Source organism: Pseudoliparis swirei, chromosome 19 (assembly GCF_029220125.1).
Source record: "Pseudoliparis swirei isolate HS2019 ecotype Mariana Trench chromosome 19, NWPU_hadal_v1, whole genome shotgun sequence".
Taxonomy (NCBI): domain Eukaryota; kingdom Metazoa; phylum Chordata; class Actinopteri; order Perciformes; family Liparidae; genus Pseudoliparis; species Pseudoliparis swirei.
The window spans coordinates 371,567-389,066 of record NC_079406.1 but is presented as its reverse complement, the minus strand read 5'-3'; the positions used below and the strand labels follow the sequence as shown (position 1 = coordinate 389,066).

Here is a 17,500-nt window from a genome sequence, read left to right as displayed (position 1 = left end):
GCTAGGAGAGGCTATAAGAGTCTATGAGAGGCCATGAGAGGCTATAAGAGGCCATGAGAGGCTATAAGAGGCCATGACAAGCTATAAGAGGCCATGAGAAGCCATTAGACGCCGTGAGAGGCCACAAGAGGCCATGAGAAGCTATAAGAGGCCATGAGAGTCTATGAGAGGCCATGAGAGACTATGAAAGGCTATAAGAGGCCATAAGAGGCTACGATAGGCTATGAGAGGCTATAAGAGTCTATAAGAGGCCATGAGAGGCTATAAGAGTCTATGAGAGGCCATGAGAGGCTATGAAAGGTTATAAGAGGCCATAAGAGGCCATGAGAGGCTATAAGAGGCCATGAGACGCCGTGAGAGGCCACAAGAGGCCACAAGAGGCCATGAGAGGCCATGGCGTGGCCGTGGCTGCCCTGCAGGTGTGAGAGGCTGAGCTCAGTTCCTCCACCCTTCACATGTGTAGGGGCCACCGAGTGTCGTGGCTGTGGAGCCGTTGATGAAGAGCCCGCTGTGATTCCAGACGACGTCTCTAACTTTCACTCGATATTTGACCTCGGCCCAGGCCAGAAGCCTCCGCCGTCGCTCCTGAAGGGGGAGCGTGATGGAGGCGTGGCGTTGTGGCGCTGCTTCGCCTCCACGAGCCACACGCTGAGAGCTGTAGAGCCTCAGAGCGAGAGCGAGGGGAACAGCTGCGTCTTGAGGGGACGAAGCATTACAAGCACACGTGAGAACTCTAATTAAACTAAAGACCGACGATTCGGTGAGTTTCTACCGACTCATCACCAACACAGCTGGGACCCTCTGGACCACCAGAGGCTCAGGACCTTCAGAGCCTCAGGACCTTCAGAGCCTCTGGAACTTCAGAGCCTCAGGACCTTCAGAGCCTGTGGACCACCAGACCCTCTGGACCACTAGACCCTCTGGACCTTCAGAGCCTCTGGACCACCAGACCCTCAGGACCTTCAGAGCCTGTGGACCACCAGACCCTCTGGACCACTAGACCCTCTGGACCTTCAGAGCCTCTGGACCACCAGACCCTCTGGACCTTCAGACCCTCTGGACCACTAGACCCTCTGGACCTTCAGAGCCTCTGGACCACCAGACCCTCTGGACCTTCAGACCCTCTGGACCACCAGACCCTCTGGACCTTCAGACCCTCTGGACCACCAGACCCTCTGGACCTTCAGAGCCTGTGGACCACCAGACCCTCTGGACCTTCAGACCCTCTGGACCACCAGACCTTCAGACCCTCTGGACCACCAGACCCTCTGGACCTTCAGAGCCTGTGGACCACCAGACCCTCTGGACCTTCAGACCCTCTGGACCACCAGACCCTCTGGACCTTCAGACCCTCTGGACCACCAGACCCTCTGGACCTTCAGAGCCTGTGGACCACCAGACCCTCTGGACCTTCAGACCCTCTGGACCACCAGACCTTCAGACCCTCTGGACCACCAGACCCTCTGGACCTTCAGAGCCTGTGGACCACCAGACCCTCTGGACCTTCAGAGCCTGTGGACCACCAGACCCTCTGGACCTTCAGAGCCTCTGCTGGTTCCAGATGAGCGAGTGTGAAGTGGAGTTCTTGTTCTGCATGTCATCTTCTTCAATGTCTGCGTCGCTGACGTTGTGGCGCTCTAGAGCCGGAGAGGCCCGGCGTGCTTCCATCTGAAGCATGGCCCTAGTGTAAGGCACACGTACTGTCTGGCTCCTGGTGGCTCCTCGTGGCTCCATGTGGCTCCATGTGGCTCGTGGTGGCTTCTTGTGGCTCCGTGTGGCTCCATGTGGCTCATTGTGGCTCGTGGTGGCTTCTTGTGGCTCCATGTGGCTCTGTGTGGCTCCATGTGGCTCCGTGTGGCTCCATGTGGCTCCGAGTGACTCCATGTGGCTCCGTGTGGCTCCATGTGGCTCCATGTGGCTCCGTGTGGCTCCGTGTGGCTCCATGTGGCTCCGAGTGACTCCATGTGGCTCCGTGTGGCTCCATGTGGCTCGTGGTGGCTTTTTGTGGCTCCGTGTGGCTCTGTGTGGCTCCATGTGGCCCGTGGCATTGTGGCTCGTGTGGCTTCTTGTGGCTCATTGTGGCTCTGTGTGGCTCCATGGCCCGTGTGGCTCCATGTGGCTCTGTGTGGCTCCATGTGGCTCCGTGTGGCTCCATGTGGCTCCATGTGGCTCATTGTGGCTCGTGGTGGCTTCTTGTGGCTCCGTGTGGCTCTGTGTGGCTCCAAGTGGCTCCGTGTGGCTCCATGTGGCTCATTGTGGCTCGTGGTGGCTCCATGTGGCTCCGTGTGGCTCCGTGTGGCTCTGTGTGGCTCCAAGTGGCTTCTTGTGGCTCCATGTGGCTCCGTGTGGCTCCGTGTGGCTCCATGTGGCTCCGTGTGGCTCCATGTGGCTCCATGTGGCTCATTGTGGCTCGTGGTGGCTTCTTGTGGCTCCGTGTGGCTCTGTGTGGCTCCATGTGGCTCCGTGTGGCTCATTGTGGCTCGTGGTGGCTTCTTGTGGCTCCGTGTGGCTCTGTGTGGCTCCAAGTGGCTCCGTGTGGCTCCATGTGGCTCATTGTGGCTCGTGGTGGCTTCTTGTGGCTCCGTGTGGCTCTGTATGGCTCCAAGTGGCTCTGTGTGGCTCCATGTGGCTCATTGTGGCTCGTGGTGGCTTCTTGTGGCTCCGTGTGGCTCTGTGTGGCTCCATGTGGCTCCGTGTGGCTCCATGTGGCTCATTGTGGCTTGTGGTGGCTTCTTGTGGCTCCGTGTGGCTCTGTGTGGCTCCAAGTGGCTTCTTGTGGCTCCATGTGGCTCCGTGTGAGGTGCAGTAAAGCTGCCTGGAGCGCTCGGCTTGGCCCCTCCCACTCACAGCTCCATGTTCCAACATCAGGAGATGCACATAATCATGCACGGCTGCACACACACACACACACACAGCTCCTTCTCGCTGCCCTCAGGCTGGGTGGGTTCCAGACTCAGAGCATGTTCCAGGGTAATTGCATTGTTAATCAATGTCCGTCCAGGACAGCGTCCCCCAGTCGTGTCTCCAGATGTCTTTGAGGGACGGCAGTGTGTAATCTCCTCTCGGTGCATTATGCATGGCCCCGGGGCCCCTGGGGGACATTGTTCCAGGGAGCAGGTCACTCATCCACGCTTTATGTTTCTAAGCTGTTCACTTCATGAATATTAAGGGTTCTTTCAGAGTGACTCATGCTCATGTCTTTTTCACGTCTCAGAGACGTCAGGCAGCACAAAGACGCCGAGTCAGACGTCAGCCGAAGCAGCTGCAGAACGAGGAGAATCATTCCTCTTCTGGGTGACTCCTGCAGCTGTGGGGGGGGGGAGCCGCCACTCCTCTGACAGGAAGTCCTCTCAGCGATGTGTAGAGCACGCAGGACGTCCTGGACGTGTTGTCTTGGCATCAAAAGACGCTGACGGCGTGGAAATGAATTTCAGCTGACTTAGTGTTTGTTCATCAAAGCTCCCGTTGCCCTGACGGGATGCAGGCCGTCCAGACCCCCCCCCCCCCCCCCCCCCCCCCGCCGTTAGCAGCGTCTGCCGATTACTCTAAGCGATATGGTGGGTCCTGGCTCTAGACTAGGGGTTACCAAGGTAACAGGTAGAATGTGATGTTGACAGCCAGGAGCCCTGCTTTATCGCTTTGTACAGTATGTAGTAGTTTAAAAGTTGAATAACATAAAATAACATAATATAATGTTATTTATGTTATTTCCCACGTGAAGAACTCCTGTAAACCTCGCAGTATTGAAACTCAGTGAACAAGGCATCTTAGACAAGCTGAAAAACAAATGGTGGTACGATAAGGGTGAATGTGGAACCAAGGACTCTGGAAGTAAGGTCAGTCGCTGCAGGTCTTTTGTACTGATTCCTGCATTTTGACGTTCTGCTCATATGCAAGGCCTCTCTGACATCTATGACACACGGCGCCTAACGGCCACACATAATGCTTATTCTCCTTGTTTACGTCTTTCCGGCCACCGCCTGTCTCTGTGTCACGTGGCCTCCACACAAGGCGCCGCTTCCCCAGATGGATTGATTTTTCTTTTATTGCAATAGATATGAGACATTTTTAAATGTAATTTAAAATGTAGAAACTCTCTGAGTGAGAACTGTAAGGATAATAATATGGGGAACGAGCCGTTAGATACACTCGGTGAATCACAACAGTTGTTGATGCTATTTCTGCTCATTTTCACTCTTGACATCCATGACACGCTGACCGCTCTGCTGCCGCTCTGCTGCCGCTCCTCCTCAACTGGCCACAACTCAAGTATCTTGTTACTAGTTTGCATGGAGATGTGTCTGTTAGAGTCTTTGGCCTCCTCTTATTGTGAAGAGTTACTTTCCCTCTAAAGCTGTAGAGGCTCTTATTGTGAAGAGTTACTTTCCCTCTAAAGCTGTAGAGGCTCTTATTGTGAAGAGTTACTTTCCCTCTAAAGCTGTAGAGGCTCTTATTGTGAAGAGTTACTTTCCTCCTAAAGCTGTAGAGGCTCTTATTGTGAAGAGTTACTTTCCTCCTAAAGCTGTAGAGGCTCTTATTGTGAAGAGTTACTTTCCTCCTAAAGCTGTAGAGGCTCTTATTGTGAAGAGTTACTTTCCCTCTAAAGCTGTAGAGGCTCTTATTGTGAGGAGTTACTTTCCCTCTAAAGCTGTAGAGGCTCTTATTGTGAAGAGTTACTTTCCCTCTAAAGCTGTAGAGGCTCTTATTGTGAAGAGTTACTTTCCCTCTAAAGCTGTAGAGGCTCTTATTGTGAAGAGTTACTTTCCTCCTAAAGCTGTAGAGGCTCTTATTGTGAAGAGTTACTTTCCCTCTAAAGCTGTAGAGGCTCTTATTGTGAAGAGTTACTTTCCCTCTAAAGCTGTAGAGGCTCTTATTGTGAAGAGTTACTTTCCCTCTAAAGCTGTAGAGGCTCTTATTGTGAAGATTTACTTTCCCTCTAAAGCTGTAGAGGCTCTTATTGTGAAGAGTTACTTTCCTCCTAAAGCTGTAGATGCTCTTATTGTGAAGAGTTACTTTCCTCCTAAAGCTGTAGAGGCTCTTATTGTGAAGAGTTACTTTCCTCCTAAAGCTGTAGAGGCTCTTATTGTGAAGAGTTACTTTCCCTTTAAAGCTGTAGAGGCTCTTATTGTGAAGAGTTACTTTCCTCCTAAAGCTGTCGAGGCTCTTATTGTGAAGAGTTACTTTCCCTCTAAAGCTGTAGAGGCTCTTATTGTGAAGAGTTACTTTCCTCCTAAAGCTGTAGAGGCTCTTAATGTGAAGAGTTACTTTCCCTCTAAAGCTGTAGAGGCTCTTATTGTGAAGAGTTACTTTCTCTCTAAAGCTGTAGAGGCTCTTATTGTGAAGAGTTACTTTACTTCTAAAGCTGTAGAGGCTCTTATTGTGATAGTTCCTCTCCTCTCAGGGGGGTGAGGCTCTTATTGTGATAGTTACTCTCCTCTCAGGGGGGTGAGGCTCTTATTGTGATAGTTACTCTCCTCTAAGGGGGGTGAGGCTCTTATTGTGATAGTTCCTCTCCTCTCAGGGGGGTGAGGCTCTTATTGTGATAGTTACTCTCCTCTAATGGGGGTGAGGCTCTTATTGTGATAGTTCCTCTCCTCTCAGGGGGGTCAGGCTCTTATTGTGATAGTAACTCTCCTCTAAGGGGGGTGAGGCTCTTATTGTGATAGTTCCTCCTCTCAGGGGGGTGAGGCTCTTATTGTGATAGTTCCTCTCCTCTCAGGGGGGTGAGGCTCTTATTGTGATAGTTACTCTCCTCTCAGGGGGGTGAGGCTCTTATTGTGATAGTTCCTCTCCTCTCAGGGGGGTGAGGCTCTTATTGTGATAGTTCCTCTCCTCTAAGGGGGGTGAGGCTCTTATTGTGATAGTTCCTCTCCTCTCAGGGGGGTCAGGCTCTTATTGTGATAGTTCCTCTCCTCTAAGGGGGGTGAGGCTCTTATTGTGATAGTTCCTCTCCTCTAAGGGGGGTGAGGCTCTTATTGTGATAGTTCCTCTCCTCTAAGGGGGGTGAGGCTCTTATTGTGATAGTTCCTCTCCTCAGGGGATGAGGCTCTTATTGTGATAGTTCCTCTCCTCTAAGGGGGGTGAGGCTCTTATTGTGATAGTTACTCTCCTCTCAGGGGGGTGAGGCTCTTATTGTGATAGTTCCTCTCCTCTCAGGGGGATGAGGCTCTTATTGTGATAGTTCCTCTCCTCTAAGGGGGGTGAGGCTCTTATTGTGATAGTTACTCTCCTCTCAGGGGTGAGGCTCTTATTGTGATAGTTACTCTCCTCAGGGGTGAGGCTCTTATTGTGATAGTTACTCTCCTCTAAGGGGGGTGAGGCTCTTATTGTGATAGTTACTCTCCTCTCAGGGGGGTGAGGCTCTTATTGTGATAGTTACTCTCCTCTAAGGGGGGTGAGGCTCTTATTGTGATAGTTACTCTCCTCTCAGGGGGGTGAGGCTCATTGTGATAGTTCCTCTCCTCTAGGGGGTGAGGCTCTTATTGTGATAGTTACTCTCCTCTAAGGGGGGTGAGGCTCTTATTGTGATAGTTCCTCTCCTCTAAGGGGGGTGAGGCTCTTATTGTGATAGTTCCTCTCCTCTCAGGGGGGTCAGGCTCTTATTGTGATAGTAACTCTCCTCTAAGGGGGGTGAGGCTCTTATTGTGATAGTTACTCTCCTCTAAGGGGGGTGAGGCTCTTATTGTGATAGTTCCTCTCCTCTCAGGGGGGTGAGGCTCTTATTGTGATAGTTACTCTCCTCTAAGGGGGGTGAGGCTCTTATTGTGATAGTTCCTCTCCTCTCAGGGGGGTCAGGCTCTTATTGTGATAGTAACTCTCCTCTAAGGGGGGTGAGGCTCTTATTGTGATAGTTCCTCCTCTCAGGGGGGTGAGGCTCTTATTGTGATAGTTCCTCTCCTCTCAGGGGGGTGAGGCTCTTATTGTGATAGTTACTCTCCTCTCAGGGGTGAGGCTCTTATTGTGATAGTTCCTCCTCTCAGGGGGGTGAGGCTCTTATTGTGATAGTTCCTCTCCTCTAAGGGGGGTGAGGCTCTTATTGTGATAGTTCCTCTCCTCTCAGGGGGGTGAGGCTCTTATTGTGATAGTTCCTCTCCTCTAAGGGGGGTGAGGCTCTTATTGTGATAGTCTCTCCTCTAATGGAGTTGAGGCTCTTATTGTGATAGTTCCTCTCCTCTCAGGGGGGTGAGGCTCTTATTGTGATAGTTCCTCTCCTCTAAGGGGGGTGAGGCTCTTATTGTGATAGTTCCTCTCCTCTAAGGGGGGTGAGGCTCTTATTGTGATAGTTCCTCTCCTCTCAGGGGGATGAGGCTCTTATTGTGATAGTTCCTCTCCTCTAAGGGGGGTGAGGCTCTTATTGTGATAGTTACTCTCCTCTCAGGGGGGTGAGGCTCTTATTGTGATAGTTCCTCCTCGCAGGGGATGAGGCTCTTATTGTGATAGTTCCTCTCCTCTAAGGGGGGTGAGGCTCTTATTGTGATAGTTACTCTCCTCTCAGGGGGGTGAGGCTCTTATTGTGATAGTTACTCTCCTCTCAGGGGGGTGAGGCTCTTATTGTGATAGTTCCTCTCCTCTAAGGGGGGTGAGGCTCTTATTGTGATAGTTCCTCTCCTCTAAGGGGGGTGTGGCTCTTATTGTGATAGTTCCTCTCCTCTAAGGGGGCTCGGCCCTCACCTGGCCAGACGCTGGTCGTGTTGAACCCTTGACCTCTCGGGCAGCGCTGGTCTGCCATGGTTGAGCTGTAACATGGAGGTCGGGAGGTCAGCAGCAGCAGAACGGTTTGACCTTCAGTGTTTGAGACTTTAAGGAGCCATCCTTCATCTCATGAATCTGACTGTATGACCGTGTTGCCATGAGAGTTATGACTAACGTCGCCATGACGACTGAAGCATAGAGGAGAGGGACTTTCAGGCCGATGCGGTACTGACCAGCTTCCTCACGCGGTCGAGACCAGATCCACTGCAGACATGTAGACCAGGTCAGCCCCCAGGGACCTCAGAGGCCCAGCCCCCCCCCCCCTCAGGAGCCTTAGCGGCTCATGACCCCCCCTGCTCGGTGCTCCTGGGTCTTAGTGTCCACACAGTCAGAGTCACAGCTCAGGGACGATGCAGGCTGTGTGATGTTCTGCTGTCCTTGACCTCTCTGAACGACCTTGTCCACTTCCCCCCAGGACAAGACGAGCGCCCTCAGCCTCAGCAATGGCTGGGCCCTATATTCCTTCTCTATTTGGGGGCTGGCTGGGGATATGACATGGTGCGCTGATAGAGTTCTGTTATAAGTCACGGCAAGAAACCAAATAACGCCTTACCACTTCCCCCAGGACAATGGAGGCGCCTCAGCCTCAGCAATGTGGCTGGGGTCTTCTATATTCTGGTTGGAGGGCTGGGGCTGGCCATGATGGTGGCGCTGATAGAGTTCTGTTATAAGTCACGGCAAGAAACCAAACGCCTCAAATTGGCCAAGAATGCCCAGAACTTTAAGCCGGCTCCCCCGACCAGCACCCAGAACTTTGCCACGTACAGAGAAGGATACAACGTGTACGGAACCGAGAGCGTGAAGATCTAGAGGTACGTGAAGTCGTGAAGTATATATATATATTTATGTTTAAATATATATACACAGTATATATATATATACAGTATATATATATATATGTTTATATATATATATATATGTTTATATATACACACAGTATATATATATATGTATATATATATGTTTATATTTGTTTATATATATATGTTTATATATATACACAGTATATATATATGTTTATATATATATATATATGTTTATATATATATATAAACATATATATATATGGATATATATATATGTTTATATATATGTGTATATATATATTTATTTATATATACACAGTATATATATATATGTGTATATATATATGTTTATATATATGTATATATGTTTATATATATGTGTATATATATATGTTTATATATATGTATATATGTTTATATATATATATACACAGTATATATATGTATATATATATGTTTATATATATACACAGTATATATATATGTGTATATACTGTATATGTTTATATATATATATGTTTATATATATATACACCGTGTATATATATATGTGTATATATATGTTTATATATATATATATGTTTATATATATATATGTATACACTACCGTTCAAAAGTTTGGGATCACCCAGACAATTTTGTGTTTTCCATGAAAACTCACACTTTTATTCATCAAATGAGTTGCAAAATGTATAGAAAATATAGTCAAGACATTGACAAGGTTAGAAATAATGATTTGTATTTGAAGTATTAATTTTTTTCTTCAAACTTTGCTTTCGTCAAAGAATGCTCCTTTTGCAGCAATTCCAGCATTGCAGACCTTTGGCATTCTAGCTGTTAATTTGTTGAGGTAATCTGTTGAAATGTCACTCCACGCTTCCTAAAGCACCTCCACCAGTTGGATTGGCTTGATGGGCACTTCTTGAGGACCATACGGTCAAGCTGCTCCCACAACAGCTCAATGGTTGAGATCTGGTGACTGGCCACTCCATTACAGACAGCAAGCTGCCTGCTTCTTCCCTCAAGAGTTCTTCACAATGTGGAGGTGTGCTTTGGGTCATTGTCCTGTTGGAGGAGGACATTGGCTCCAATCAAGCGCTGCCCACAGGGTATGGCATGGCGTTGCCAAATGGAGTGATAGCCTTCCTTATTTAAAATCTTTACCTGGTACAAATCTCCCACTTTACCAGCACCAAAGCAGCCCCAGACCATCACATGACCTCCACCATGCTTGACAGATGGTGTCAGGCACTCTTCCAGCATCTTTTCACCTGTTCTGCCCTCACAAATGTTCTTCTGTGTGATCCAAACACCTCAAACTTGGATTCATCTGTCCAGAACACCTTTTCCCAATCTTCCTCTGTCCAATGCCTGTGTTCTTTTGCCCATACCAATCTTTTCTTTTCATTGGCCAGTCTCAGATATGGCTTTTCTTTGCCACCTCTGCCCAGAAGGCCAGCATCCCGGAGTCGCCTTTCACTGTCACGTTGACACTGGCGCTTATGGTACCATTTAAAGAAGCTGCCAGTTGAGGACCTGTGAGGCGTCTCTTTCTCAAACTAGAGACTCTAATGTACTTGTCTTCTTGCTGAGTTGTGCACCGGGCCTCCCACTTCTCTTTCTGCTCTGGTTAGAGCCCGTTGGTGCTGTTCTCTGAAGGAGTAGTACACACCGCTGAGGACATTTTCAGTTTCTTTGCAATTTCTGCATGGAATAGCCTTCATTTCTAAGAACAAGAATAGACTGGAGTTTCACAGGAAAGTTCTTTTTTCTGGCCATTTTGAGAGTCTTATCGAACCCACAAATGTGATGCTCCAGATAATCAACTAGCTCAAAGGAAGATTCCAGTTGTATAATATATCTCCCTTTTCAACAGTTTTCAGCTGTAAAAGTAACATAATAGTGCACAAGGGTGGTTTTCAAGTTTTCTAATCATCCATTAGTCTTCTCTGGCGATTAGCAAAACACAATGTACTAGAACACTGGAGTGAAGTAGTTGAAATGGAAATGGGCCTCTATACACCTCTGGAGCTATTTCATTAGAAACCGACGTTTCCACCCAGAATAGTCATCATTTACCACATTAATGTAGAGAGGGTATTTACTGAGGTGGCTACGTTGGTTAATGTTATCGCCATTGAAAAAAACATTGAAAAAAACAATGCTTTTCTTTGAAAAATAAGGACATTTCTAAGTGATCCCAAACTTTTGAACGGTAGTGTATATGTGTGTGTATGTCCATCTGCAGACGTCTCATGTTGTCCTCCTTGTGAACACCTCCAGCACCAGGAGGAGGAGCTCCTCCCCCTCTGCAGCGACGACACGACGGCCTCCTTCAGTGCCTTAGGACTCCTCCTGATGACGCGTTTCGCCGGGACTACACAGAAGAGTAAGTAGATTTAAATATACCTATATACCTATATATCCATCTACACACACATGCAGCACACGTGTGACGTGAGAGAACTAAAGCCATCACTTGACCCTAAGCACACTTTGAGGTGCCAGAAAGACGAAGAGTCCTCAGCGCGTCCGATCGGTCTCAAATCGATCCGATCCTCTTCCTCCTTCTGCTGCCAGGCGTTTACTGGCGCTCCGTGTAAATGATGTAACGCTCTTCAGGTCTGTGGCGGCTGTGAGAGGACTCTGAGTCGAGAGACGTGGGAACGTGACCCGGTTCACTCCACAGAACCGGGTCATGTTCTGCTGCTGTGTATGTCCATCTGCAGGGCGTCTCTAGTGACCTCCTTGTGAACACCTCCAGCACCAGGAGGAGGAGCTCCTCCCCCTCTGCAGCGACGACACGACGGCCTCCTTCAGTGCCTTAGGACTCCTCCTGATGACGTGCTCTCTGCTGGGATCACACACAGAAGAGTGGTGCAGAGATTTAAATATACCTATATACCTATATATCCATCTACACACACACACATACGCTACGTGTGGCGTGAGAAGAACTCAGCCATCATGACCTAAGCACACGGTGCAGAAAGACGAAGAAGTCCTCAGCCGTCCATTGATTAAATGATCGATCTCTTCCTCCTTCTGCTGCAGTTTACCATCAGTATGTAAATGATGTAACGCTCTTCAGGTCTGTGGCGGCTGCAGAGACTCTGAGTAAAGGCGAAGTGAGCGTGACCCGGTTCACTCACGACAGATGCAGTTCTACTGAGGTTGATGGCTATGTCCTGCTGTCATATATCCGTGTCTGAGGCCACGCCTCCTCGGGGTTCCTCTCACACTGCACACTGGAGGACGAGCTCGGTCCGCTTCCATTTCCTTCATGAGCATCGTGTGTTTGGTGACTTCACTTAGTGAATAGATTCTTTAAGACGGGACATTACTGTCAAACTTCCTTCCACAGACTGTGACTCCATAGGTTAGAAGATACTTATCACCTGAAACTATGGCCAGATAGTTTTATAACCATATATAAAATAAGAAACTGATAATGTGAAGCAAACAAGAGTTCGATGTGTATACCCAGGAATTATCAATGCCTTTTCATATGTGAACTCGGTGCTTGAATGATTTGTACGCTTCTTTTCTAAGCATGTGAACTCGGTGCTTGACGAGCTGTGAGAATGTGAGGGGCTAAACGAAGGGGCTGAAGAGGCATGGGTCCCCACGTCACGAGGGCGAGGAGCTGGAACGGGGTTTTAATACACTTTGTTAATAAAATGTAGAAAGGATTCTGAGTCTTTGTTTTCATTTCACAGCCTGCCCAGAATACATAAGGTGAAGACACATGAACAGAGTCAGGGGGGGTCGACCATCGGCCCCTGGCTGAGGCTCATGAAGCAAATGACAACTCTGAGACCGCCTGGGAAATTCGAGGTCGGTCGTGACCCTGAGGTCAGCTGCTCAGAGAGCCCTTCTCCAGCTGCTTCATGAGACAGAGGACTCCGGTGGACCGACCAGAACCAGAAGCTTCATGAGACCTGGAGCTTCTGCTTGATCACAGTGGGCGAAAGCGGAGACGCCGTTCCGATTATCAAGAAGCCAGCACGCAGCATACAACCTTTCGGCTTCCAGAGCGTCTCTCCGCTGTCGTCATGGCGTGCCATGGCGAGGTGAGATGAGAGCAGCCGTCTGTGTTTTGTGTTGCATACAAAACATCTCGAATGAACCTCCTTCAGAAAACGTCGACACGTTCGAGTTTAGAGACGGCAGAGACCACCGTGATGAAGAGGAGGAGTAGAGGTGTGACGCTCCAGAGACCACCGTGATGAAGAGGAGGAGTAGAGGTGTGACGCTCCAGAGACCACCGTGATGAAGAGGAGGAGTAGAGGTGTGACGCTCCAGAGACCACCATGATGAAGAGGAGGTGTAGAGGTGTGACACTCCAGAGACCACCGTGATGAAGAGGAGGTGTAGGGTTAGTGACGCCGCTCAGACACCACCGTGATGAAGGAGGAGTAGGGCAGGGTGTGACGCCCAGAGACCACCGTGGTAGAGGAGGTGTAGAGTGTAGAGGCACGCCCAGAGACCACCGTATTGATGAAGAGGAGGTGTAGAGGTGTGATGCTCCAGAGACCACCGTGATGGAGAGGAGGGGTAGAGTGTGACTCCAGGAAGACCACCGTGATGAAGAGGAGGTAGAGGTGACGCCCAGAGACCACCGTGATGAAGAGGAGGAGAGGTAAGTGGCGCTCCAGGAACCACCGTGAGAAGGGAGGAGTGAAGAGGAGGAGGTGGCCTCCAGAGACCACCGTTTGATGAGGAAGAGAGGGAGGTAGCCAGAGGGGTGTGACACCCAGAGACCACCGTGGATGAAGAGGAGGTGTAGAGGTGTACCCAGAGACCACCACCGTGATGAAGAGGAGGTGTAGAGGTGTGATGCCAGAGACCACCGTGATGAGCGGTGAGGAGTAGAGGTGTGACGCCCAGAGACCACCGTGTGATGAAGAGAGGTATAGGGTGTGTCCAGACACCACCGTGATGAAGGAGGAGTGTAGAGATTGTGTTAGCTCAAGGGTCACAGTGATGAGAGAGGTAGAGGTGTGACGCAGCCAGAGACCACCGTGATGTGAAGAGGAGAGTGTAGAGGTGTGACACTCCAGAGACGAGCGTGATGATGAGGAGGGGTAGAGGTGTACGCGCTCCAGAGACCACCGTGATGAAGAGGAGGGGTGGGGTGTAGAGGACGCTCCAGAGACCTCCGTGATGAAGAGGGAATGAGGAGTGTGACTCCAGAGACCACCGTGATGAAGTGTGGCGCTCAGAGACCACCGTGATGAAGAGGAGGTGTGGGAGTGTAGAGGTGTGGCGCTCAGACACCACCGTGATGAAGAGGTGTAGAGGTGTGACGCCCAGAGCACACCACCGTGAAGAAGAGGAGGTGTAGAGGTGTATGACGCCCAGAGACCACCGTGATGAAGAGGGAGTTGTGGGAGCAGTGTGACGCTCCAGAGACCACCGTGATGAAGAGGAGGTGTAGAGGTGTGACGCTCCAGAGACCACCGTGATGAAGAAGAGGAGGTGTAGAGATGTGACGCTCCAGAGACCACCGTGATGAAGAGGAGGTGTAGAGGTGTGATGCTCCAGACACCACCGTGATGAAGAGGAGGTGTAGAGGTGTGACGCTCCAGAGACCACCGTGATGAAGAGGAGGTGTAACGTGACGCTCCAGAGACCACCGTGATGAAGAGGAGGTGTAGAGGTGTAGAGGTGTGACGCTCCAGAGACCACCGTGATGAAGAGGAGGTGTAGAGGTGTGACGCTCCAGAGACCACCGTGATGAAGAGGAGGAGTAGAGGTGTGACGCTCCAGAGACCACCGTGATGAAGAGGAGGTGTAGAGGTGTAGAGGTGTGACGCTCCAGAGACCACTGTGATGAAGAGGAGGTAGAGGTGTGACGCCCAGAGACCACCGTGATGAGGAGGAGTAGAGGTGTGACGCTCCAGAGACCACCGTGATGAAGAGGAGGAGTAGAGGTGTGACGCTCCAGAGACCACCGTGATGAAGAGGAGGTGTAGAGGTGTGACGCTCCAGAGACCACCGTGATGAAGAGGAGGTGTAGAGGTGTGACGCTCCAGAGACCACCGTGATGAAGAGGAGGTGTAGAGGTGTGACACTCCAGAGACCACCGTGATGAAGAGGAGGTGTAGAGGTGTGACGCTCCAGAGACCACCGTGATGAAGAGGAGGAGTAGAGGCACCAGAGACCACCGTGATGAAGAGGAGGTGTAGAGGTGTGACGCTCCAGAGACCACCGTGATGAAGAGGAGGAGTAGAGGTGTGACGCTCCAGAGACCACCGTGATGAAGAGGAGGTGTAGAGGTGTGACGCTCCAGAGACCACCGTGATGAAGAGGAGGAGTAGAGGTGTGATGCTCCAGACACCACCGTGATGAAGAGGAGGTGTAGAGACGCTCCAGAGACCACCGTGATGAAGAGGAGGAGGAGTAGAGGTGTGACGCTCCAGAGACCACCGTGATGAAGAGGAGGTGTAGAGGTGTGACGCTCCAGAGACCACCGTGATGAAGAGGAGGAGTAGAGGTGTGACGCTCCAGACACCACCGTGATGAAGAGGAGGTGTGACGCTCCAGAGACCACCGTGATGAAGAGGAGGAGTAGAGGTGTGACGCTCTAGACACCACCGTGATGAAGAGAGGCAGAGGACGCTCCAGAGACCACCGTGATGAAGAGGAGGAGTAGAGGTGTGACGCTCCAGAGACCACCGTGATGAAGAGGAGGTGTAGAGGTGTGACGCTCCAGAGACCACCGTGATGAAGAGGAGGAGAGGTGTGACGCCCAGAGACCACCGTGATGAAGGTGAGGAGTGAGGTGTAGACCCAGACTACCGCGTGATGAAGAGGAGTAGAGGTGTGACGCTCCAGAGACCACCGTGATGAAGAGGAGGAGGTGTAGAGGTGTGACGCTCCAGAGACCACCGTGATGAAGAGGAGGTGTAGAGGTGTGACGCTCCAGAGACCACCGTGATGAAGAGGAGGAGTAGAGGTGTGACACTCCAGAGACCACCGTGATGAAGAGGAGGTGTAGAGGTGTGACGCTCCAGAGACCACCGTGATGAAGAGGAGGTGTAGAGGTGTGACGCTCCAGAGACCACCGTGATGAAGAGGAGGTGTAGAGGTGTGACGCTCCAGAGACCACCGTGATGAAGAGGAGGTGTAGAGGTGTGACGCTCCAGAGACCAGCCTCCTGATGTAAAGAGCAGGAGGAGTAGAGGTGTGACGCTCCAGAGACCACCGTGATGAAGAGGAGGAGTAGAGGTGTGACGCTCCAGAGACCACCGTGATGAAGAGGAGGAGTAGAGGTGTGACGCTCCAGAGACCACCGTGATGAAGAGGAGGTGTAGAGGTGTGACGCTCCAGAGACCACCGTGATGAAGAGGAGGTGTAGAGGTGTGACACTCCAGAGACCACCGTGATGAAGAGGAGGAGAGGGAGACCACCGTGATGAGGAGGAGGAGTAGAGGTGTGACGCTCCAGAGACCACCGTGATGAAGAGGAGGTGTAGAGGTGTGACGCTCCAGAGACCACCGTGATGAAGAGGAGGAGTAGAGGTGTGACGCTCCAGAGACCACCGTGATGAAGAGGAGGATGTGACGCTCCAGAGACCACCGTGATGAAGAGGAGGAGTAGAGGTGTGGCGCTCAGGACCACCGTGATGGAAGAGGAGGTGTGGGGTGTGGCTCCAGAGACCACCGTGATGGGGAGGTGTGAGAGGTGTGAGACTCCAGAGACCACCGTGATGAAGAGGAGGAGTAGAGGTGTGACGCTCCAGACACCACCGTGATGAAGAGGAGGTGTAGAGGTGTGACGCTCCAGAGACCACCGTGATGAAGAGGAGGAGTAGAGGTGTGACGCTCCAGAGACCACCGTGATGAAGAGGAGGAGTAGAGGTGTGACGCTCCAGAGACCACCGTGATGAAGAGGAGGTGTGGCGCTCTAGACACCACCGTGATGAAGAGGAGGAATGGGGGTGTGGCGCTCTAGACACCACCGTGATGAAGGTGTGACGCTCGAGAGACGAGCGTGATGATGTGGAGGAGTAGAGGTGTGGCCGCTCCAGACCTTTTTCCTTGATGAAGAGGGGAGGTGTGGGGTGTGGCGCCCAGAGACCACCGTGATGAAGAGGAGGTGTAGAGGTGTAGAGGTGTGACGCTCCAGAGACCACCGTGATGAAGAGGAGGTGTAGAGGTGTGGCGCTCTAGACACCACCGTGATGAAGAGGAGGAGTAGAGGTGTGACGCTCCAGAGACCACCGTGATGAAGAGGAGGTGTAGAGGTGTGACGCTCCAGAGACCACCGTGATGAAGAGGAGGTGTAGAGGTGTGACACTCCAGAGACCACCGTGATGAAGAGGAGGTGTAGAGGTGTGACGCTCCAGAGACCACCGTGATGAAGAGGAGGTGTAGAGGTGTGACGCTCCAGACACCACCGTGATGAAGAGGAGGTGTAGAGGTGATGCTCTCCAGAGACCAATCCCGTGGATGAAGAGGAGGAGGGTAGAGGTGTGACGCTCCAGACTCCACCGTGATGAAGAGTAGGAGGTAGGGTGTGGCGCCCAGAGACCACCCGTGATGAAGAGGAGGAGTAGAGGTGTGGCCCAGAGACCACCGTGATGAAGAGGGAGAGGTAGAGGTGTGACACTCCAGAGACCACCGTGATGAAGAGGAGGAGTAGAGGTGTGACGCTCCAGAGACCACCGTGATGAAGAGGAGGAGTAGAGGTGTGACACTCCAGAGACCACCGTGATGAAGAGCAAGAGTGTAGGTGGAAAGTGACGCCCAGAGACCCACCGTGGATGGGAAGAGGAGGAGGTAGTAGAGGTGTGACGCTCCAGAGACCACACCGTGATGTAGTGAGGGAGGCAGAGGTGACGCTCTAGACACCACCGTGATGAAGAGGAGGAGTAGAGGTGTGACGCTCTAGACACCACCGTGATGAAGAGAGAAGAGTAGAGGTGACGCCCAGAG

General features: G+C 51.1%; 1 protein-coding gene across 1 annotated transcript in view; it reads left to right on the top strand.

The window, feature by feature from the left end:
- Positions 1 to 10,922, top strand: part of LOC130210077 (glutamate receptor 3-like) — a 61,180-nt gene extending 50,258 nt beyond the window's left edge. The window contains exons 16-18 of the mRNA XM_056440059.1: positions 8,168 to 8,181; positions 8,331 to 8,564; positions 10,842 to 10,922. Of these exons, the coding sequence (XP_056296034.1) occupies positions 8,168 to 8,181; positions 8,331 to 8,562 (246 nt within the window). The 3' untranslated portion in view covers positions 8,563 to 8,564; positions 10,842 to 10,922. The remainder of the gene's footprint in view (positions 1 to 8,167; positions 8,182 to 8,330; positions 8,565 to 10,841) is intronic.
- Positions 10,923 to 17,500: the final 6,578 nt, after the last annotated feature.